This window comes from Phodopus roborovskii, unplaced genomic scaffold, assembly GCF_943737965.1.
Source record: "Phodopus roborovskii unplaced genomic scaffold, PHOROB, whole genome shotgun sequence".
NCBI classification, from domain to species: Eukaryota; Metazoa; Chordata; class Mammalia; order Rodentia; family Cricetidae; genus Phodopus; species Phodopus roborovskii.
The window spans coordinates 7014910-7039859 of NW_026126461.1; the positions used below are offsets into that span (position 1 = coordinate 7014910).

The 24950-nt window shown below is 50.0% G+C and overlaps 1 protein-coding gene across 1 annotated transcript; it reads left to right on the forward strand.

The window, feature by feature from the left end:
* The first annotated feature begins 12102 nt into the window (after nt 1-12102).
* Nucleotides 12103-23495, forward strand: Bok (BCL2 family apoptosis regulator BOK). Its single transcript, XM_051190843.1, has 5 exons — nt 12103-12252; nt 12830-13081; nt 15493-15621; nt 21919-22082; nt 22753-23495. The coding sequence occupies exons 2-5, from the start codon at nt 12859-12861 to the stop codon at nt 22876-22878; spliced, it is 642 nt and encodes a 213-aa protein (XP_051046800.1). The 5' UTR covers nt 12103-12252; nt 12830-12858; the 3' UTR covers nt 22879-23495.
* Nucleotides 23496-24950: the final 1455 nt, after the last annotated feature.

A 24950-nucleotide genomic window follows, 5' to 3' on the forward strand; every position in this document is an offset into this window, starting at 1 on the left:
TAGAGAAACCCTGTCTCAAAAAAAAAAAAAAAAAAAAAAAAAAAAAGGAAAACAAGTTCTGAGTCCATGCCTATTGTGGGATATTATTTTAACTAGGCGAAGACATGTTACATTTGTTTATGCTGCATTTACTTAGCAATGTTAGGATGTGTGTTTAATTATGTAAAGATGTGTTGCATTTGTTTCACCTGATTGGCCTAATAAAAAGCTGAACGGCCAATAGCTAAGCAGGAAAAGGATGGGTGGGGCTGGCAGGCAGGGAGAGAGAATAAGTAGGAGGAGAAATCTAAGCTTACAGGGACAAGAAGGAGAGGGCCCGGATGAATGAGGAAGATGCTGCCAGCCAGCAGACATGAGAAGTAAGATATGCAGAAAGAAAGTAAAAAGCCTCAAGGCAAAAGGTAGCTAAGTAGAAACAGGTTACTTTAAGTTAAAAGAGCTAGCCAGAAACGTGCCTAAGCTAGGCCGAGCATTCAAAACTAATGTCTCCGTGTCATGATTCGGGAGCTGGTTGGTGGCCCAAAAGAAAAAGGCTGTCACTCAGCCACAAGTGCTGATGAGAAATGACAAAAGCAATTAGTGGGGACTATAATCCCAGCTAGAATGGTTCGCTGCCCTAAATGACAGTGAAGGGCTATAGATAGACATATAGACAGACAGACAGAGATATAACTGAAGACAGGATCTGGCTACTGTAGTACAGGCTACCCTTGAACTCAAGAGCCTTCTGCCTCAGCCTCCTGAGACCTGGAAGTATAGGTGTGCATCACCAGACCCGGAAAAGGTATTTTAAACCAGGGAGAAAGCCATTGGACAAAGAAAACTGGGGAGAGACAGGAGTTAATAAATGAATGCAATTTTTCCATTTTTTTGCTAATTTTGTTATTAATGTGTATATGTGTATGGTTGTTCATGCCATGGTATTGGTCAGGGGACAACTTCATAGAGTGTGCTTTCTTCTCCAACCTTTATGTGGGGTCTGAGAATCAAACCGAAATCACCAGGCTGTGCAGAGACCTCTCTTCCCACTGAGCTGTCTCCCCACATCAAATGCGAGATTTTAATATTCTTTACCGCCAACTGCAGGCCAGAAGATGGAACCGGGCCCATAGATGTAGCAGCAAGTTTTGTGAAGTAACACGTACCCCAGGTTCACCGTGGATACACAGCCAAGGCATCTTTCCTGCCTGAGTTCCTCGCCCAGACTGGGTTCTCTGAAGCTCTGCTCAGAGCTCCTGTCCTCACTTTTGCTCCATTCCTGGAGCAAGGCGGAGGAACGGCCCTCTCTGACACGGGATCAAAGAGGCGGCCAGACAGCTTCTGCTCCCTCGTCACTCTGCACATATGACATTGGTTGAGGTGAGTCATGTGGTCCATCTTCATCCATGTCAGGGGAGTGTACCCTCTCACGGGTGGGATGGAAGGGTATTGTGTAAACGACTCGTCATGGTAACTCTGAGGACACTGCGCTTGAAAGTAGCCATGGTGAACAGTAAGGCCACTGGTTGCCCTAAGGCAGTGGTTCTCAACCTTCTTAATGCTGTGGCCCTTTAGTACAGTTCCTCATGTTGTGGTCACCCCCAACCATAAAGCTATTTTGTTGCTGCTTCATAACTGTAATTTTGCTACTGTTATGAATCAAAATGTAAGTATCGGATATGCCAGCCCTCAAAGAGGTGGTGACCCACACGTTGAGCACCACTGTCCTGAGGGATCTGGTCCCATGTCTGGCTCACCCACAGCTGGGGTAAGCAGCTCTTAGGGAATGTATTTGAGCCGTCCACCCATAGGTGACTCCAGGGATAGTGGGGCCTGGATGAGAGAGGTGGGCTTTCTTGACTGTGAGATTATGATCCCTTTCCTCCAATCTGTTTCTAGATGCCACCAGCCAGACAGATCTCTATTACCTTCTGCCCCAAGCACTCAGCAGGAAAAGTGCCCAGGAATAAGGAAAAAAGGAAGCCAGTCACCAGCTCCTCAAGTACACCTGCGTGGATCAGCTGGGCCTTTGGGTGCCACTGAGGGAGAGCCAAGGAGACCGAGAGACGGAGCAGAGAGCTGGATAATGGAGACAGGAAATTCGTACCCCAATAGTTCCCACGGTCTGCCATTGCACACTTCTACAGACCCAGCCAGAAGGCAGAGGTGGCATTGGGGAAACATCAGGGAAGTTCATATGGCAAGGAGCACTGAAAGGCATCTGTGGGATGTTAGTGCTGTGTACAAAGAAGCTTGTCCCAGCCTGGGAGATGGACAAGCAGGAAGTGTCTGGAGGGTGTGACAGTTACACAGCCGAACCTCTGCCTTCTGGCAACCTGAATAAAGACACCAGGATTTGTGGTACCATTAAACTGGGAAAATAAAAAGTAGGTTTGGAAGATGAGCAAGCAGAGGGAAGTAGATTTATATTTCATTTCTTTGAGTGTACTGTTGGATGTCTTTGATCTGTTTTTTGTATTTTTTTTTTTTGGTAGAAAATAATTGTGCAAGAGGCTGGGAATGCATGTCAGTGGTAGACTGCTTGCCTAGCATGCATGAAGTCTTGGGTCCCACCCCAGCATCACATACACTGGGTGTGGTGGAGCATGCCTGTAATCCCAGGCCCCAGGAGGTCGAAGAAGAAAGAGCAGGAATCTATGATCCTCAGCTATATATAACAAATTCCAGACCAGGCTGAGCTACAAGAAACCTTGGGGGTAGGGTGGAGGGCTGGGAAGATAGTTTGTTTGGCAAAGTGCTTGCTTTCCAAGTCTGAGTGCTTGATCCAATCACCAGAACACCAGAACCCATGTAAAAGAGGAGACGGAGATAAGTGAGTCCCTGGGGCTCAAAGGCCACCCAGTCTAGCCTATTTGGCAAGTTCCAAACCATCATCCATCGCTGAGGGGGGTTAGGGAGGGCAGGGACATGGAGGCAGGAACTGAAGCAGAAGCCATGTGTACTGGCTTGCTTCTCAGGGATTTCTGTTTACTTTTTATACCACCCAGGTATTACCTGGCTAGCTAGGCACCACCGGTAATGGCCTGGGCTGTTCCTCATCGGTTATTAATTAAGAAGATGTCCCACAGGCTTTCTGAGAAGCTGATCTTATGGAGGCATTTTCTCAATTGAGTTTCCCTCCGCTCAGATGAATTTAGCTTGTATCAAGTTAACAAAACCCCCGCCAACAGCTATACAGTGAGTTCGAGGCTATCATGGCTTTATCTCAGAACAAACAACTGACAACCAAATCACCCTGAATTCTGAACATGTCCAGTCTTATCTGATTTGGAAACTAAGCAGGCTTGGGGCTGCTTAGTTCTTGGATGGGAGACCTCTTTGGAATACCAAGTGTTGTACGCTTAAAGCAAACAAAACAAGAACAAAACAAACCACACCCCCTCACCAAACTCTACAAGATATCCTTGTGTATAAGTAGCATTGGTGATGTCCTAAGCTTTCATAATATCAAGGTGTTGCAGGAGTATTTTCTAGCCTGGTCCCACAGCTGCTTTTCAGCCCCAAATAAGCACACAGAGACATGTTAATTATTGAGCTGTTTGGCCGATGGCTTAGGCTTCTTATTGGCTAGCTCTGTCTTAACTACTAATCTATGTATTTCTACATGGCCTTATCTTGCCAGAGAATGCCTGGCATGTCCTATCTTCCCAGTCTCTACACGGCGTCTCACATGGCATCTCTTTCCGCTGCCTCTCTCTGTCTTCTCTCCCCAGAATTCTCCTGGTCTCCTTCCTGCCTCTATTGGACAGCCAGTGTTTTATTCATCAACCAATAAGAGAAAGAAACACATATACAGAAGACATCCCCCATTATCAAGGCCTATCTTCCCTGATAGGAGACTGGGAGGCATCATGGTGAGCCAGTTCAAAATGAGGAAGACTGCGGTTGGCCCAGCTCTTATAGAACACAAGTCTACATTAGTCTTCTTTCCCTTCCAACTAGAGCCCACTGTCCCTACACTCCCCACAAGAAACACTGGGTAGGGGATTGCATCTTTTTGTTTTGGGTTTTCTGTTTTGTTTTGTTTGTTTGTTTTTATGTCAATTTGACACAAGCTAGAGTAATCTGAGAGGAGGGGACCTCAACTGAGAAAATTCCTCCATAAGATGGGGCTGTAGGCAAGCCTGTAGAGCATTTTCTTAATTAGGGATTGATACGGGAGGGCCCAGCCCATTGTGAGTGGTACCACCACACCTGGGCTTATGGTCCTGGGTGGTGTAAGAAAGCAGGCTGAAGCTGGGCAGTGGAGGCTGCACACCTTTAATTCCAGCACTTGGGAGGCAGAGACAGGTGGAGCTCTGTGAGTTCGAGGCCAGCCTGATGATCTACAGGGTGAATTTCCCGGATGACTAGGGTTATTACACAGAGAAAGCCTTTCTCAAGCCCCCCCTCCAAAAAAAGACAGAAAAGAAAGACTGAGCAATCCATAATGAGTGAGCCAGCTCTCCTGGAGGGCTTCTGCATCAGCTCCTTTCCCCAGGTTCCTCATCTGTTTAGGTTCTTGCCCTGATGTCCTTCCTTTGATGATGAAGTGTGAAATGGAAATAGAAGCCAAATAAACCCTTTTCTCCGAAACAAGGTGATTTTGGTCATGGTGTTTCATCACAGCAACAGTAACCCTAACTAAGACAAGGACGGAGAGACTAAAGGAGGGGTGGGATTTTCTGAAGAATTGTAAGAGCTAGGGAAGAATGTTCTGGAGGGAGAAACAAGTGACTGAGGCAGAAGAGGCTCTGAGCCTCCAAAGAGAGGACCTGTAGGGAGACTGGTGAAGGAGAAGAGGCCAAGATGGTACGAGGAAGGTGAACCATGGCGGTATATTGGGGTCACCTGATCGTACTGTCAGGAGTTGGAATGGAAGTTGGAAAGCAGTTCTGTTGTGGGATATTTGATGGCACTGTGAAACTCTGAGACTGTGTTAATAAAATTAAGCTTCGATCAAGGGGCAAAGCCAGCAACTAGAGAGTCTGGAGGACCCAGGGAGATGGATGAGAAGATGCACAGGAAGGAGTAGGAAGGGGCTTGGTGTTGTGGATTATTCCTTTACACTGTGTGAAGATGTGTCACTGTGATTGGTATAATAAAGAGCTAGACAGGAAGGGGCTGTGCGGGACTCCTGAGGACAGAGAGCTCTGGGAAGAAGAAAGGGGGGTCACCAGTCAGACATTGAGGAAAGAGGTGGGACACTATGGAGATGAGGTGATAAAGCCATGAGGCAGAAAGCAAATTAAAGAAATGGGCTAACTTCAGTTATAAGAGCTAAAGGGACACACCTACGCTATTGGGTGAGTTTTCATAATTAATAAGTCATTATTGGGTGTAGGTGGACTTTCTTTCCCACCTGCCAGTTCCCAAATAACTGACATGGAGACTTAATATAAACTATAAATGCCTGGCCAACATCTCAGGCTTATTACTAACTAGCTCTTATAATGTAAATTAACCCATTTCTATTCATCTATGTATTGCCATGTGGCTCGTGGCTTTACCTGTCCCCCAGCATGTTTCGTTCCCCCTGCATCTACTGGTGACCTCTCAGACTCCCCTTCCTTCTTCCCAGCAATCTCTCTGCCCAGAAAAATCCAGCCTCACTATTGGCCAGTCGATTTCTTCTTAACAATGAGAGCAATACACATTTACGGTATACAAAGATTGTTCCACAGCAACTGGATAATCCACCTACACTTAGAGAGTCTGGAACTTGTAGAGAGACGTGCTAGCTGGGTCTCTGGTAAAAAAGGGAAAGTCAGCTGGTCACTCCTCCTCTGTTTCTCTGATTTGCCAGGTTTCCACCCCAATATCTAGCTCCCAAGTCTTTACTGGTAATAGAACAACATTGATAATCACACTGGCCTTCTCAGTGCCTTACGCTTGTGCTGGCCTGGAAAGACAAGCTTGTGGGGAAGGAGGGCTGTCCAGATGGAGAAGCTGACATGGACCTCAGCCATAGCAGCAAAGGCTTTGGGAAGCAGCTGCCTGAGGACACATTGGGAAGGGAAACTTCACAAACTGTGGTGATGGCTATCACACACACACACACACACACACACACACACACACACACACACGGTGGCTGGGGACCTGGGCAGTGAAGACCACACAGGCCGTGAAAACAGGCATCACTGGGCCCAGCCAGGAGGGAGGTCCTTGTGGACATCATCTATCACTCTTCATACCATATCTCATCCTGAACTCCAGAGGTTCCTCCACCCCCTCTCCTTACCACCCAACCCCCTCCCCCCCACTTAGACCTGTCTAGGCAATGTATGCCTAACTAACCATGGTGCAAACCCTGATGGTACAGCTCCTCTCCAGGGCCGGGCTGTGGACCACACATGCTCTGGTGGTAGCTGAGGTCTGGAGGAGAAAGAGCTGCCCTTGTAAAAGGCCAAGGCAGGCCCTGGAAAGAGTGGGGCCAGCTAGGACCCAGCCTCACCTGCGGACAGCATTGCCTTTTCCCTTCTGAAGGGTCTCTCTGCTCCACAGCTACATGATGGCATCTCTACAGGGCATGTCACACGGAAGTTCTGTTAGCCAGTGGGTGGAGATGTTCTCTACTGTAGAATACAGGAGCCCTGGTCCAGGAAAGACGAGGGTTTGGGACTTCAAAGCTAGCTCTGTTCTGCTTAGTGTCAACCACCATCCTGAGGTGACCCAGGAGATATCAAGTTTAGAGGATGTGATGGCATTGACCACCCCGGGAAGAGATCCTGGGCGCACAGCTTGCTCCTCTGCCTCAACTCAGAGACTACCGGCCTCTGCCTCCTGAGCGCAGGGGTTAAAGGTGTGCACCACCATGCCCGGCTTTGATTTTGGTTGTTTGACACAAGGTCTCGCTGTGTAACTCAGAGTGATTTAGAACTCACTATGTAGCCTCCAGAGTGCTAGGATTAGAGAGAGGTGTAATCTGCCACACCCAGGTTTGGCTTTTGAGTTGTTTTCTGCTCTCCTGGACTGAGAGACAGCCACCAGCTCCGCCCAGTGACTCACCCCTGCCGCTGCATAGCCAGAAGTCAGGCTTCATTCAGCAGGAGACCGGAAGTGGGAGAACACGGTCCCATTCTAACTTAGAAGAAAGCAGACTGAGCTGGGCCGGAAGGGCCTGAGGCTACACAGGGAGAGGAGGAAGCAGGTGTGAGAGCGGTTCTAAGTTTGCAGGCTGTAGCTCTTCCCTTGTCAGAGGTGACTCCCAAAGGACTTAAGTCATGCTCTAGGGTTCAGGGCTGCCTACGCCCTCTGTTCACCATCGTTTGGGTTGGCTTCTTTCCCTTGCCGAGCTTCTGTGTCTCTGCCTATCCAGAACCGGAATCCCAAGCTTGAACACTCTTCACAAAGTCATGATCTTCTCGCCACAGCGCTCAACTTTGCAGTAAAGAGATCACGGAAGGCCTGGAGTGCAGTTAGACTGTTTCGTCGGGATCATCAGCTCCCCAATCATGATATGGACACTTATTAATCATGGAAGCTTGGCGGACAGCTTAGAGTTGTTTCTAACTAGCTTTTATAACTTAAATTAACCCATTTCTATCTACTAACTTTCTGCCTCGTGGTTTTATTACCTCATCTCTATAGTGCCCATTCTACTCACCTTCATCCCCTGGTTATCTCCCCCTTCTTCCCAGCATCCTCTGTGCCTGGAAATCCTTCCTAGCTATTGGCCATTCAGATTTGTACTAAACCAATCAGAGTGTCATATCTTCACAGTATACAAAGAGATTATTACACAGCACTGGAGAGCACTTGCTGCTCTTCCAGAGTACCAGGGTTCCAGTCTTAGAATCCACATGGTGGTGGCAACTGCCTGTAACTCCAGTTCCAGGGGATCCAGTGCCCTTTCTTAGCCTCCAATGGCTAACTGAAAAAAGAGTTCATCGAACTCTTGCCTCTATCAACCATGTATTGGGATTAAAGGCATGTGCCAATATTCCTGCTCCTCAACTTTCTTTTTTTTAAATTAAAGTATTTATTATGTATGCAGTATTCTGCCTGCTTGTATCCATGCAGGCCAGAAGGGGGCACCAGATCTCATCATAGATGGTTGTCAGCCACCATGTGGGTGCTGGGAATTGAACCCAGGACCCCTGGAAGAGCAGCCAGTGCTCTTAGCCTCTGAGTCACCACTCCAGCCCTCAACTTTCTTTTTTAAGCCATTTATTTATTTTTAAAACGGTGTGTGTCTGTGTGTCTTTGTGGGGTTATGTGCCCACGAGTGCAGGTACCTTGGGAAGCCAGAGGCGTTGGATCCCCCTGGAGTTGAAGGCAGTTGGGAGCTGCTCAACCTTGGGCCAACGGCATGAGCAGCACGACTTCTTAACTACTGAGCTGGCGAGGCAGCCTCTTTCCCACTCTTGTGGTGTTCCTGACAGGTGTGGATATCACTGTTAGGTTATTCTTACAACAGTTTGAGAAATTTTTTCTCATTTTCAAGTTTCTGGGTAGACCCATGTAAGGTTGTTAATTTCTTCAACAAACTATACAAAGCGAAAAATGTGGATGTGTGTGGTAGTTGGAATGAGAATGAGCCCTGTAGGTTATTATGCTTGAATGCTTTGTGTCTAGTGGGTAGAGGATTAATTAGAAGGTGTGTTGTCTTGTAGGAGGAGGTTCGTCACTGAGGGTGGGTGCTGAAGTTTCGAAAGCCTACACCAGTTGCAGGCTCTCTCTGCCTCTCAGCTACTTCTTCTGTGCCGTCTCTGGTTCCTGTTCATGGACTCACGCTCTGAAACTGTAAGCCAACCCCCAGTTAAATGCTTTCTTTTCTAGGTTGCCTTGGTCATGGTGTCTCTTCGAAATAATAAAAAAGTAACTAGAATAGTATGGGAATATGCTTACAAATTAAATATATTACATTACATAGTATTGGATTTCCTTTTCTCTCAAAGTCGGTTTTGGTAAACTGTGTTTCCTTTAAAATTTTAAATTACTGTGAACTTGTATATACTATTTTCTTTTTTAACATTAAATATTGTGGAGCTGGACAGATGTCTCAGCGGTTAAGAGCACTGACTGCTCTTCCAGAGGTCCTGAGTTCAATTCCAAGCAACCACGTGGTGGCTCACAACCACCTGTAATGGGATCTGATGCCCTCTTCTGGCCTGCAGGTGTACATGCAGACCAAGCACTCATAAATAAATAAATAAATAAATAAATAAATAAATAAATAAATAAATCTTTAAAAAAAAAAAAACCAAAAAACTAAACATAGTATGTGTGCCTGTGTGTGACAGAGTGTGTGTGTGTGTATGTGTGTGTGTGTGTGGGTACACTTGCTTACCTGAGTATTCATGAGGGGCCAGAGGAAGACTTCCAGTATTCTCTTGTTGGGAGAACAGGAAGAAGGTGGTCCTGGTGCCCACAGATCTCCAGAGAAACCAGGAATGTTAAGCAGGCAGGATTGTCTTTCCAGCAGGAAAGAAGAAAAACCTGTTCTTCCACTCAGAAAGCTGAGAATTGGAAGTGATTAATAGCCTGGTTATCTGTGTTCTACATTATCTGTTAGGCCAGGGCATATCAAGCTCTTACAACCAAGACTGGAGATGGCTAGTGATCTAACTGATCCTTGCAGCTGGGGAGTTCCCCAAGCTCCCACAACCAGGAACAGAGTGGCAAATAGCTCAAATGACCTCTGTGCTATTTGTATGACCAAAACCATGCCAGAGCCTTCCCCAGGCCCTTAAACTAGTACAGGTAGCCTATCCCTAGAACTCATCTTGTCAAAAGAAAGGACACTGTACCTTGAGTTGAGCTTCAAAGTAATTATGTTTCCTTGTGTACCGGGGATTGTATTGCACCAGGAAACTGTTTTTCCAAATTATACTGTGTTTAAATTGTTGGGAATAGCCAGGGATGTGGGGGTGGGGGGTGGTACATGCCTTTAATCCTAGCAGGCTGATTTTTGTGAGTTCTAGAACAGCCTGGTTTACAGAGTGAGTTCCAGGACAGCCAGGACTACACAGAAAAACCTTGTCTCAAAAGCAAAAGCACATCCCATCCATTCCTTGGAGAGGGTAAGTCCTCCCGTAAGAAGTATACAAAGTCTGTCCCATCATCTCATTGAGGCAGGACCAAGGCACCTCTCCATCCTCACACCCCTGTGTCTAGGCTGAGCAATGTATCTCTCCATACAGAATGGGCTCCACTATGTCAGTTTGTGCATTAGGGTTAGACATTGGACCCACTGCCAGTGGCCTCATATATTGTCCCAGTCACACAATTGTAACCTATATTTAGGGAGTCTAGTTTGGCCTTATGCAGGTTCCCCATTTGTCAGACCTGAGTCACTATCTGGGGCCAGCTGATTCTGTGGGTTTCTCCATTGTGGTCTTGACTCCTTTGTTCATATTATCGCTCCTCCCTCACTTTGATTGTATTCCAGGAACTTGGCCCATTGGTTAGTTGTGGATTTCTGCATCTGTTTCCATCTGTTTCTGGAAGAGGATTCTAGCTTCTGTTTTTTGTTTGTTTGTTTGTTTTGTTTTTTTGTTTTTCTTCTTAAGGTAGATCTTGGAGCATTAACTTTCAACCCATCTTCTAAAGTTAGAAGTTTTCCTTCAGCAGTGCTTTAGCTGAGTCTCACAGGTTTGATGTATACTGTTTTTACTTTTGCTAACTTGAGAATATTTTCATTGGAGGTGGGGCTGAAGAGATGGCTCATTGGTGAAGATCACTGGCTGCTCTTGTAGAGGTTCTGAGTTCAATTCCTAACACCCACATGCTGGCTTACAACTATCCAGTGTTCTATTCTTGGGTTAAGATGTACATGCAGATACAACACACATATACATAAAACACATAAGTAAATCTTTAAAACAATTCTATTGTGACTTATTATGTGTGGCCTCATTATAAATGTGGTGTTTCGTTTTCAAACATCTGCAGACTTCCATTGGTTTTTCTGTAATTTAACTTTAGTTTAATTCAGAGAATTATCTGTGTATGATTTCAATTCTGTGGCATGTGCTGACATTTGCTTATGGTTTCAGATGTTCTATTCTGATTGTGTGTGTGTGTGTGTGTAGAATATGTATTATGTGTATTTTATAGCTCTAGGTGGAATGTTGCACTTAGGTGAATCAGGTTAAGTTGGCAAACCCTGGTGATGGGATTGTCAGAAGATGGAGAAGAACAGACTAGTAGATGATGTCGGCTTTCTAGGAAACCCACACGGAAAAAAGGAGCTCTGACTCACTACTATACTGTTCACAATAACGTTTGTGATCCGTCATAGGCCTAGATATGAATTCTAAAATAACTAAGCTTCTGGAAGAAATCGGTAAGAGAAGCTGACCATGGTGGTGGCACCTGTGGTTCAGTACTCTGGAGGCAGCTGGTCAACAGAGTTCCAGACCAGCCTCTCTGTCTGTCTGTCTGTCTGTCTGTCTGTCTGTCTGTCTGTCTCCCTTACTCCCCCTCCCTTTTTCTCTCCAAAGAAGATAACCTAATGAGAGATAACCAACTACCAAAAATTATATATTGGACTTGATATAAATAACTCCAGCTCATTAGAAGCAAAGCCAGACTGGAGTGGGAGAGAGTGTTTACAGCATCTTTAACTCTTCAACCAAGCACAAATCCAAGTCTCCACCACACTCTATTAAGCCAAGAATCCTGGATCTATCTTTAAAGATGTATTTATTTTTCATTTTGGGTATGAATGTTTGCCTGCATGAATGTCTGGGCACCACATGCATGCCTGATGCCCTCGGAGGTCAGAAGAGGGCACCGGAACCCCTAGAACTGCAAGAATCCAGAATCTGTAAGGAACCTCTACAAGGCACTAAAAAGTCTAAATCAGCCAATTCTAAAATGGAACTCGGTGCGCCCCAGTGGGTTGGTGTCAGAGCTGGATGTTCTTCGCGCTGCCTGTCGGGACAGCTCCAGCCTGGCTGCGTTCCCGGGCGCATCCCGAGAACTTGTGTTGGCCTTCCTTAAGCCGGGGAGGCGATGGGCAGAGCTGGGCTGCGGCTCCACCCCTGGGGGTTGCCGTTTCCTTAGAAGGCAAAGCCCTAGGCTTGGCCACTCGCCTGCGGGGAGTCCGCGGTACGCCTCCCGCACCCCTCGAGACCAGGATTTCTGAGAGCGCGGGAAGACCGGCAGAGCCTGTGCTTCGACTCGGGCGTGGACGGGGCGGGCGCTGGGGCGGGGCGCTCGCTCGCGGGTTTGAATGGAAGGGTCTAGACCGGCGGAGACGGCGGTGAGCGGGTGCTGAAACCAGAACTCCTCAGCCGCCCCGCGCGCCATGCGGCCGGAGAGGTGAGTGGAGCGGGCTTGGCATCTGTCCCCTGGATGTAGCACCATGGGAACGGTGACACCGGGAACAAACACTCGCTCTGCGAGGTACGCAGGTGCGTGGCCTCGGAGCCCAGGAATCGCCGCGCCGTTTGGAGCCTTCTTTGGGAGATGATTTCACGGCCGGGAGGAGCCCTCAGGGTCCTTTTTGTCCCCTGGTCTCAGCAGGCTGCCCTGCATCCTTCGTCGCCCCCAAACTGGTCCTCGAGCCTAGGGTCTGTGACCACAGAACCTATCGCCATTTTCCCGCGGTGCTTCCAACCCTTGGCCACCGCCGGGAACTGCGTGATTTAATTCAGAACCTAAAAGAGCGTGACATTGTGTTTTAAAGGGCTTGGGGGTGCAAAACGAGAGGCTACCAGAAACCGGTCCTTTTTGAGGGCGGCTCCCAGCAACTCTGTGAGCTTTGGCTCGGCTCTGGACCGGGACGCACGCGGTGGGAACCGTTGTGCCTCTCGCCGCGCCTCCAGGTCTCATCGCGTGGTGGGCGTCCCTTCCCCACTTAGCTGGAGGCCGTCCGGTTGTGCTTTGTCTGTCGTAGGTGTGGTTCCTCTCGCCTGCGCTTCGGCCATGGAGGTGCTGCGGCGCTCTTCGGTCTTTGCTGCAGAGATCATGGACGCCTTTGATCGCTCGCCCACAGACAAGGAGCTGGTGGCCCAGGCCAAGGCACTAGGCCGGGAGTACGTGCACGCGCGGCTTTTGCGCGCCGGCCTCTCCTGGAGCGCACCAGAGCGTACTTCACCTGCCCCAGGAGGACGCCTAGCGGAGGTGTGCACCGTGCTACTGCGCTTGGGTGAGTGTGGGGCACCAGTAGCTACGATCCCAGAAACCCCTACCCCCTTAGCTGGCCTGCCTGCTGTGTTTCGGGGTACTGGGTACAGCTGTTTTGCACCGACATTTCCTTCTCCAGACATGTCCTCTGCAGCTGCGCCTCACCCTCCCTCTGGGGTAAAGAGGAGGCGTGCGTGGGAGCCTAAATCTGTCTGGAATGGTGAGGGTGCAGGATAGGCCACCCAGGTTGGTGCTCCTCTGTTCTTCCCCAGGCTTGCCTGCTTGCTGGCTCCTTTGCCAGGGTCCCCCGCCCCTAACCCCCCACATCTGCTTAGCCCAGCTCACAGACATTCTTGTCATAAACCACAGAACGCTCTGGAAGAGTAATAGTCTAGCAGCTAAACTTTATTGTGACCCTTGTACTCTTCGAGACTAAAAAATCCTTTGTGGGACCACGTGTCCCAGTGTTTGTTTTGGAAAATAGGCCTTTCAGTTATTGGCTGGGATTCTACACCCACTGCTATTTCCCTCGATGGGAAGGTCCCCCGGGGCCTTCTTGAAGGACATCTGGGATACCATTTGGGGGGGGGTCACACAAAGCCCAGTGGCTCCCCTTAGCACCTCTAAGGCCTGGACATGTGACAGGAAAGGATAGGCAAATGTTCATACTGGACGGTTCACCTTACCACAGCCAGACTGGGGTCTGGGGCTGTCCTGGGTCTGTGCAAGGGAATGGGAGGTAAACAGTAGAGATCAAAAAAATAGGTGATGGGTGTCAGGGAGAGCTGGTGTGCGCTCCCCTGTAAGAGCTGGCTTCCGGGAGATGAGGTATGCACACACGCTCTTCATAGAGGCCCTGCACCTTTGCTCGGTGATGGCCTCAAGGGACAGGGCTGTGTAGACCTGGCCTGCCCAAGAGCGAGTGAGGCAGAGTCCATTGGGCTCCCAGGAGGGCTGTGCATTGACAGAGGGGAGCTGTCTCTGGGTGTGGGGAAGGGCCAGTGAAGGGGTTTGGCTAGGTAACCTCACCTGAAAAGGAGACCAGTGGCTGTCTCTGGAGAAGACATATTGGTGTCCCGAGGCCCCCTAGGACACTGGGGGAGGGCGAGTCTTGCCTTGGGTCTGACCCGCTCAGCTTCTGTCCTCTCAGTCCTATTGAGGGTTCTGAGAGGCTTGAGGACCGGCTTGTGGAAAGGAGCAGGTGCAAAGCCTTGTGCTCAGCAGCAGGCCAATGAGTATGAAATAATCTCCATAACTCGGTTCCATTGTTCCTACACTCCGGGTTCAGACCCTTCTAGACAGCTGAGGGGGTTCCTGGAGGGAGAGACTTTGGACCCCAGTGTGTTCTGGTTCAGGTTACATTTGGCACTGTTATGACTATTCCGGTGCATTGTCCTATGTTCTGTGTTAGCTCCCTGCCCGCCACCCCCAGCATGACCCCAGCCACAAACAGGAAGCAGCCCAGCTTAGGTCCCTGAGCAGTCTCCTGGGGTCAGCCTCCAGAGGCCCCCCAGAGTTCTATCCTTGGCAACATCCAGGCCAGCCTTGGGAATTTCCATGCCATCTCTTCATCCCCTGGCCCTGCTCCTGATGCGGCTCCGGTTCCAGATCTTAATTAATTAGATAGAGCACAGCTGGCCTCAGGGATGACGTGGGCGCCCTTATCTCTGGGACAGGCCGGGCGGCAGCAGCGTTTCCCTATTTGCTTTGGCTGGGGAAGCGGCTGGGCCAGGGACACCCAATCAGAGGCTGCGTGGAATTCCCGGCACCATCTTCCCCTGTGCGTGCGCGATGCTGCCAAGGGCACCGCAGCCCCAGGGGGTAGGTGGGGCCGTGGCAGGCATCCTCCTTGGCCCAGCTATAGGCGCGCTGATGTAGCACCATATAAAAACGCACCCATTCGGCACCAGGAGCCCATGGTGGCATGTGGGTGGTACCATTGTCCCAGGGCCTCGGCCAAGCCTGAGTCAGTTCTCTGAGTGATGCTAGTGCCTCAGCCGGGACAGTTCTGTGAGGCAGCAGTGGGTGACGACATATACGCGGTGTTGCAGCCAAGCCTCTCTCCATGTCGGGTCCTGCCTGCCTGGTCCCTGCTCAGCCTATCCACCTGCTCATCTGCCTGTCTGCTGTGAGTCGCTCAGCGACAGAGCAGGCACTGCCCATGAGCCACGGCAGGATTCCTGCCCCACTGGCCCAGCCAGCTTGCCTGAGGGGGCTGGAGGTTCCACAGCCTCCCTAGCCCCTTTGTTCATGGGGCCATGAGTTGAGAGAGTCAAATAAAGTAAGATGGGTGAAGGGGTGGGAACCAGGGAAGGGTTAGCTTGGAGGTCAAGTGAGGTCAGGGGGACTGAGCGCAGGGTTGGGTCTTGTTCAGCACTAGGCACAGGGCCACGGTGTGGGAGGACCCGAACCACTGTGTGTCCATCCGTGCAGGGGATGAGCTGGAGCAGATCCGTCCCAGTGTGTACCGAAACGTGGCCCGGCAGCTGCACATCTCCCTACAGTCGGAGCCTGTGGTGACTGACGCCTTCCTGGCTGTGGCAGGCCACATCTTCTCAGCAGGTAGGTCTCTTCTGTTTACTCAAGGCGCCTCTGTGAGGGGGGCCTCAACATCTGCAGGTCCGGCAGGCTTACTGGGACAGAAGATTCTTGGGGTCCTCTCACACAGCCCTGTAGGTTCCAAGTCACTGCCATCATACAAGCCTCCTGGTTCTTCGGGCTGTTCTGAGCTGTGTAACAACCCAGCCCAGCTGAAAGCTGGCGCAGAAAGCAGTTCGAGGTCTTTTTGGTTTGTTTGCTTTGAGGCAGGGTTTCTTTGTGTAGTCCTTGATGTCCTGGAACTCTGTAGACCATGCTGTCTGCCCTCTAACTCAGAGTTCCTCTTACTTCTGCCCCCTGAGTGCTGGGATTAAAGGTGCATGCCACTACACCCAGCTGTTTTTTTTATTACGTTTTAACTTGGTGTGTACGTATGCACGTGTGTGTGTGTGTGTGTGTGTGTGTGCATATGTACATGAACTTATGCACATGCAGTGAGCCACTCGAATATGTAGAGGTCAGAGGACAACGTTTGGGCATCGGCCCCTCCTTTCTTCCTGAGGTTGAATTCAAGGCTCAGGCCTGGCTGTAGGAGACGACCTTCTGAGCCATCCCACTGGATATTCAACTGCCACCCTGAAACTTGAGGGGCTAATTGTGTGGCGCTGGGTGTGTTGTTGGTGGCTATTTTAATAGAGTTAGGAGTTATATATGGAGGTTACATGATAGAGTTGAGGTAGAGGTGAGCCTGACTGGGTAGTTTATGAAATTGATGAGCTTAGACTGATGGGAGACGGGTATATAGCAGTGACAGATGGTTGTGCTACTTGGTTAATAGTAGTGGCTGGGTGGTCTTTCTGATTATATTATTACCGAGATTACTTGATCATTACTGCTGTCGGTCATTCTGAGGGCTGTTGTCACAGGCCTGCCTGGCATTTGATAGTGGTCCAGCATCGCCTGGGGTGGTGGTGCCCTGCAGGGCACCTGCTCTCTGCAGGACTTCGGCAGTATGTCCTGGGCTTTTGGTGACCATGATACTTAAATTTGCACAGCTAGCTCCATATGGGACATTTCAAAAAATGAGTGATGGTGGCACACATCTTTAATCCCAGCCCTTGGGAGGCAGAGGCAGGCAGAGCTCTGTGAGTTCAAGACCAGCCTGGTCTACAGAGTTCCAGGACAGCCAGGGCTGTTACACAGAGAAACCCTGTCTCCGGCAGTGGGGGGGGGGAGGAGTATCTCAAAGAGCCTATGAGTGTGCCTGCTTGTAGGGCACTTTAGGAGATTAGGGATACACTTGTCTGGATGACTGACCACACTCATCTGGGGACTTCCCAGGGCCTTCCATCTCTGCTCTAGAAGTGATCGATAGGCAGAGCCATCTCTTAGCTCCTGCAGCCTCTTCCCTGTTTGCCTCAAGTTCCATTATTGCTGTTTGCCTCTTGGACCCTGCCCCAAGTTTCCGGGAGGCTGTAAGACTCATCTCCCCAAACCCTCCTGTCCCATGCCCTTTCCTTAGAACCCCTGCTAGACACACATGTCACTTATGCCCCATGCATGTGCCTAGGAGTGGGGAGGCCCAGGGCAGCTTCGGGAGCATCACATGGCAGGCCAGGGTCGGCCAGTGTGGCTTCTGTCCCACTGGGGCCAGGGGAGCGGGCTGTGGGATGTGGGTGAGTGTGTGGGTGGTGGGGTGGGAGAGATGGAGGAGGGCTGTGCTGGGGAGTCACCGCACCAGGAGCTAATGGACAAGCTGCAGTTCTTTGCTTGAAGGTAACCTGAGACACCCGGTGGGAGCAGCCGCGGGCAGGGCTCGGAAGGAAGCCAGCAGCCAGGTGTTTTGGGCGCAAGACCAACCTTGCCCTCTCTGGAGCTCTGCAGCTGACGCCAGCCAAGGGTGGCCGCCTGGGTGTCTGTCTCCAAGCTGTCAAGCAGGCTGGTTTACGAGCCAGGGATGGCTGGATTTATAAGGAACTTTGCTTCTGAGGCCGCAGATCTAGTCCGCCAATGGCTTCAGTGATCCCAGGAGAGGCTGGGCCTCTGTTAGCGGTAGGCGTGATCAGGAGAAAGGAAACTTGGGTGGCAGTGAGTGTGAATTGGGGAGAGGTCAGAGTGATCTTGCCCTCTATCCACCATCCCTGCCTCGTACAAGCCCACCCTGAGCACAGAGGCAGCCCAGAGAGACACTGCCTCTGCCTTTCCAGCTGACGCCATCAACGGGGACTGCTTAAGTGTCTGTCTCCAGGCTGGCGGGAGGAGGTGGGGGAAGCGAGGCCATGGGAATGCAGGGTGGCCACCTCTCACTGGAGGCCAGGAAGCACCCGAAGACTTGATAGACAAACACATGAGACAGTCAGCATCATCAGTCACTGTGTGTGCCAGAACGGCTTCATTCTCACTAAGATGGCCAGGCAACCACAGTGTTGGTGAGTATGTGGGGAACTCAGCCGTTACCCAGAGCTGGGGGGTCACGTGTGAAATATGGCCACTTTGGAAAACAGCCTGGGCAGGTAGGTCCTCATATGACCCAGCAAATCTACTACTAGATGAATACCTAACAGAAATAGAACACATACCCACAGAGAAGCTTGCTCGTGTGTGTTCCCAGCAGCGAAAGTAGCGACTATCCATTTGTCCATTAATTGAGAAGTAGATGAACCTGAGATGTGCCAGACACAAATTCCATTGGTGAGAAATGTGCAGGCTGTGTTAACTGTAACAAAGCAGACTAGAGGCTGCCAGGGACTGTGAAGAAGGGGGCGTGATGGCCGGTGCCCATGGGCGTGATGGCCTGTGGCTATCGGGTTTCTCCTGGAGAGATAATATTTTCTGGAATTATAGAGCCTGGAGAGATGGTTCAGCAATTAAGAGCACTCACTACTACAGAGGACCTGGGTTCAGTTCCCAGCAACCACTTACAGCTAGCTGTCACTCAAGTTCTGGCCAGTTCTAGGCTGTCTGGGTCCTCTTCTGGTCTCCTTGGGCATATATGTGGTGCAGTCATACATGTAGACAAAACACATTAAAAACAAAACCGGGCTGGGCGTGGTTGTGCATGCCTTTAATCCTAGCTCTCCCCCAAAATCTTTAAATGAATGTTCTAGAATTAGATTGTGGATATATGAGAGCCCAAGGGAAGCAGGAGCGCCCCAACATGTGTCCCTGAACACCATCTTCCCCGGCTGCTTATGCTGGGAATGTCGTCAGCAGCTCACGCTCCTCAGTTCTTGTGATAGACTGGGACACTCTGTGTGTGACAAGTTAATTCTCCATTTTGTCAAGGGCACGGCTAATAGCCGAGCACCCTTGAGAAATTGTGACTGACGTCAGCCTGGCCTGGTCACAAGGCCCCGTTGCCCACTGGCCCTGGGCAAGAACCTCCCGGCCTAGGATTCTCAGAAGCCAGACACCCAGGGCTGCGTCCTAGCAGCGACAAGGGTGCTTGCTATTGATGCCATAGTGGAGCTCAGCTGGGTTCATTTATTTATTTTCAGGATATTTTTGTTACATATACAGTATTGTCTGCATGCATGTTTACACACAGGAAGAGGGCATCAGATCTCATTATTGACGGTCGTGAGCCACCATGTGGGTGCTGGGATTGAACTCAGGACCTCCGGAAGAAGTTAGTGCTGTTAATCCTGAGCCATCTCTCCAGGAGAGTTAGAAGCAGATGTGTGGCACTGTCTGATTTCGGGGGGTGGGATCGATGGGGTGAAGTTTTTTCCATGCCCCGTTCCTTTTTATTGAGGTAACATTCATATACTGTACACTTAAACACGTTAAACGTCAGGTTTGGTGACATTTAGCACCTTCAGAATGCTGTTTGTCCAAATCCCGAGGACATCCTGTGTATCAGTGGTGACACTCTGTCCCTCGCCCCAGGCCCTGAGTCACTGTTTGGTACCGCTGTGTTCTCTCTAGGTGGACTGGCACAGTACCTGTGGCCTCTTTTGTGTTTGGCTCCTCTCCCTTGCCGTGTTTCATCGGAACATCACTCTGGTTATTGGCTGTATAACGGCGCCGTTGTAGGATCCCAGCAGTTTGCTAGCTAGCATTTAGATTTCCCTTTTGGCTGTTGTGAATGGCACTGCGGTGAGCCTCTGTGTGCTGACGCATGCACCAGTCAAGGCTATTCTGAGTGCTGTGTGAGGGTGGGTGGAGGGGGATTTCATGGTCTGCTTCTTAGGTTAGCTTCTTACAGGCCCGAGGCTAGCTGTGTGTGCTTTCAGGCCTTGTCAAATGCTCTGTCCAACAGCAGTTACCTGAACCCTTCCCTCTTCCCTCGTCTTCACAAGCGTGTGTGTGTGTGTGTGTGTGTGTGTGTGTGTGTGTGTGTGTGTGTGTGTGTGTTACTGTCCCCATCATCCCTGTCCCATCTCTCTGATGCCAGCTGAGATTACAGGTGCATGCCAGCATACCAGCATGCTGGCTTTTCATGTGGGTGTTGGGGATCTGAACTCTGGTCCTTATGTTTGTATAGCAAACACTTTACTATCTCCCCAGCCCCTAACGGTTATTTTTAACATAGTAGACCACAACCACATCTTGCTATAATTTATCCTTTTATGCTGTTAACAGGGGGAATGTTTTATTTTTTCAAATGTTTCATGTGTTATTTGTACTTTTTTTTTTACTCCCTCAGTCTCAAAATCCTCTTGCTCCAGCTTCCTGATATTGAGATTACAGGGGTACACTACCACACCTTCCTCCTTTTTAAGATTTATTTATTTTGTTTTTTTGAGACAGGGTTTCTCTGTGTAGTGCTGGCTGTCCTGGAATTCACTCTGTAGACCAGGCTGGCCTTGAACTCAGAGATCTGCCTGCCTCTGCTTCCTGAGTGTTGAGATTAAAAGCATATGCCCGGTTGATTTATTTTATCTTTAATATTTTATATTTTAATATAAGTTTATATTTATAATAACAATAAATTATATAAGTATATAATAAATTGTTTATAAATTATAAATATGACATAAATACATGGCTTAATATATAACATATAATTTATATATTATATAACTATTTGAATTTATAATTTTAATATTTATAAGTGTTTAAGATTTTAATATAAGGTATGTATTAAAATATCTATTTTAAATTATGTGTACCTGTGTGTAGATATGTGCATGTATGTTCAGGTCTGACTCGGAGGTCATGTCCCTGAAGCTGGGGACACGGGCAATTGTGAGCTGCTTATTGCAGGCCTTGGGAACTGAAGTTGGTCCTCTGGAAGTGCCGTGTGTGCTCTTTGACCGCTGAGCCATCTCTCCAGCTCTCGCTTTGGCTTGCACTGCTTGTGTAGCTGAAGATGAGCTGACTGAAATGCTGCCACCATGTCAGGACCTGACCTTTTTGTCAGTAGTGGTGACAGAATACAAATTTCAGGGTTTCTTTTCCATTTCTGTGTATGTGTATGCTTTGCTTGCATGTCTATGGGCACATGTGTGTGTATCCTTATAGAGGCCCAAGGTGGTGGAGGTTGATCTGGGGAAGAATCTTCTGTGGGCCGTGGCTTTTTTTTTTTTTTTTATTTGAACAAGGTTGTTTTACATGTCAATCCTGTTCCCTCCTGTCCTCCCCTGTCCCCCCCCATCCCACCCCCATTCTGCTCCCCAGGGAGTGTGAGGACTTCCATGGGGGACCTTCAAAGTCCGTTCTATCATTTGGAGCAGGGGCTAGGCTGAGAGAGCATCCCTCTTTCGTATACCAGGGATAAATACTGACCTACTACCAGCAGCCCCATGACTGCCCAGGCCTCCTAAGTAACACCCACCCATTCACGGGGTCTGGGTTGGTCCTATGCTGGTTTCCCAACTATCAGTCTGGGGTCCTTGAGCTCCCCCTTGTTCAGGTCTGTGGCTTTTTTATAAAGCAAGTATGGGATAGGCCCTGACCTACTGCCCTGGTACTAAGGTTCAGAGTAGCAGACAAAACAGAGTTGGACACACCCTTGAAGCTGTCTGCAGATTTCCTTGTCCAGCCCCAGTGTTGAGAGTCACACTGCTTTCCTGTGGACACCTCTCCTGGGTGTGTGTAAGGCTGGTCCCATCCTAGGCTCTGGCAGGTATGCACTGGAGGCTGGGAACTGCCATCCACATGAGGACAGCCTGAGAGGGAGATGTGACTTGTTGGGGGTGATGGCTCCGGTGCCCTGCTGTGGTAGTGGCCTTCAGGGAGGGTCCTGGCTCCAATGTCATTACTAGTCACCAGCTAATGGCAAACGGAAAAGTAGCTCGGAGAATTCTTCTCAGCTCTTCATGGAACCCTAGGGGCTGGACACCAGTTTGGGTCTGATCAGCAACTATCTCCTTACAGGCATCACATGGGGCAAGGTAGTGTCCCTGTACTCGGTGGCTGCGGGGCTAGCAGTGGACTGTGTTCGGCAGGCTCAGCCTGCCATGGTTCATGCCCTGGTTGACTGCCTGGGGGAATTTGTGCGCAAGACCCTGGCGACCTGGCTTCGGAGGCGTGGCGGATGGGTGAGCACGAGCATCCGTCAGCAGGGATGTGGGGTGGGGTGTCGGTAGGGGTGTGCTGTTGTAAGCATTGAAGTGTTAGTTCTGGAACAGAAAGGTGGAGTGGGATGGAAAGCCGGACAGCAAGCACGGACTCAGGCATGCTCTGAGATGCAGGTAGGTGCTCGCTCCTCTGTGCCTGAACTGACATGATCCCCACCCTGACACATCTCCCTGCTGCTCTGAGAGGGTGCCTGGCAGAGAGGCCAACCCAGGCCCCCTCATAGAGAGATTTTAGTACTGCCCAGAGCACCTTCTCTTCCTTCCTAGGAGTCCCACTTTTCTCCATTCTCAAGAAGGAAGACCTAGAGGGGTGGGTGTCAGGATCGTCTCCATGCCTGACTGCCTACGTGGTTGGCCAAACCAAAGATGCTTTAGGGTCTTGGGCATGGAGGATGGGCTCCATCCGGAGTCCGTTTTTACCTATAAAGTGGGTAAGCAAGGACGTCTGATGGGACCTCTCCCCATCTAACTCTCAGGTGTCCTGCTCAAGTTTTGGTCCAGATGGGCTGCAACCTTCTTTCTCAAACAGCTTTGCTGTTCCCTTTGTGATTTGATGAGGCATTCTTCTAGAGCAAGGTAATAGGGACCTTGAGTTGCCTGGCTTTGCTGACTATCTCTTTTTTTCTCCCAGACCGATGTCCTCAAGTGTGTGGTCAGCACAGACCCTGGATTCCGCTCCCACTGGCTTGTGGCCACACTCTGCAGTTTTGGCCGCTTCTTGAAGGCTGCATTCTTCCTGTTGTTGCCAGAGAGATGAGCTACCCTCCAAGGCAGGGGCCACTCCTGGGGCCCCTGGGCCCCACTCACAGGGCCCACAACACCTGCAAAGCGCTTCCCTCACTCAGATTGGGAGCATCCCGCCCCTGGGGACCTGTCCCAAACCCCATTCCTCTGTGGACCCTGGCCTCTGGGAGGGGTGAGTGGAGAAGGCTGTCCCAGAGTCTGGAGCCGGATTCAGTGTCTGCTGCAGCTCTTCTCCCGGAACTCCTGCCAGAGAAGTCAGGGTCAGTGCCCAGCCCTGGAGAAAGGGACCGGGAAACTTGCACTTGATGCTCCCGGCCCCACCCCAGGAAGGGGCCTTCCCAGGACATGAGCTGGCCTCAGTCCTTGTGGGAAGCAGGTCTTGTACACCTGACCTGAAGGTGACTCTGGCTAATGCAGGAGCCAGGGATGCTTATTGTCTGTCCCTAAAGGCAGAGCAGAAGGTCCCCCATGCTGCTGCTTTGGCTATTTCTAGATGAAGACGGGGTCCCTAACCCACAGTGGGTCCTTTGTGGCAGGAATCGGGTGTAGGTAGTTCACCGGACCAATGAACAAAACATCCTGTGGATGAGGTGGTCTGCACAAGTTGGATCCCAATAAAGTTTTACCCAGTGGAGTGTGAGACTCTATTCTGCTTTCTTTGTGCTTGTCCTCATAGGACTGCTAAACGTCACCAGCTGGGACCTCTAAGAACTTGGACTTGGGAAGCCCAGTCCTTCATGGTACCCTAGAAGTCTGCTCTAGCTGCTGTGTCCTGAGCAGCTTTGGACTTGACCTGACCAGGAGCTGTGAGGGAATGAATGAGCAGTCACAGTCACACATAGAGAAAGCTGGGGTCCGGTGGAATGTACACTCGGATGGAGTTGTGACAACCTGGAACCTCAGCATATTTATCGTGTGCAGCATAGGGGAAGGGTTAGCTAGTGTAGGTGCAATCTTATGCTGTAACATCCAAGAGGAGGAAGTTGCAGTTACTGTTTTTTGTACATACTGTCCGTCATTCATACACACTCATGGTTACACATACTGTCAACATTTACAGTTAGACCAAGGGTCTGAGGCATTGGGCCCTCGACATGGCCATGCCTGTGTCAAGCAACACATCCCTTCAGCTCCCCACATCCAGCCTTCCCCGATGCCAGTTTTCTGAATCAGGTCATGGGAGTGTTTCAGAGCCCCAGTCAGACCTGTAGTGCTGGAGGTGTGTGTGGGGTGAATACGCCCTGTCCTGTATCTCCTTAGGCCCATCCTCTGACTTGACCTAGCCTAGCTAGCATCCTGCACACTGCTAGGTTGTGTGTGTTAGGGTGGGCCGTGTGTCAGGCCAAGGAAAGTTCCGTAGCCACATGGGGTTCACATGCCCCTGGAGGGCAAAGAGGCAGTAAACCATTTGCCTTAGGTGAGCTGCTTAGGATGTTCAGTGATGCACTTAAGGAACTGTTAGAGGTATACGAAGTAGGGAAGGGCTCTGACGTTGGTTCTCCAGCCAAGGTTTAAAGGTGCTAATGCCTGCCTGAGAGAGCCCTGTGCTAGTTAGTCCAGGGTATGATGTGGCAATAAGGGCACCCAAAATACAGGGAAGGCCAGGTTCTGGTGATCTATACTCTCTCCATACAAATGGTGGGATACTCTGTTGCATGATAAATAAAAGACCCAGAGATTGATACTGGGGCTCAAGCTTCAAGCTGAAAATCAGAAAAGCAAAGCAGCCAAGCCACTAGCTCTTACCTCTACCCCAGGCTGAAAGGGCTAACCCATGAGCTCTCCACCAAGCCTCAGACTGCTGCCTCGCCTCAGCGTGGCTGGAGAATCCAGAGACTGACTTTTGAAGACCTTGCTCCTATCTTTTCTACTCCTCTGGCGCTGGGATGAAAGGTGTGTGTTCCCAGGTGACGAGATCATCTTCGTGTGAGCTGTATCTTAGCACTGGATCAATTTCTTGTAGTCAATGTGGTCTTGAACTGACAGAGATCTGTCTGCCTCTTAATCCTGAGTCCTGGGATTAACGGTGCGTGCCACCACCACCTAGCTCTATGGCTGCTGGGATTAAAGTTGTGCATCACCATT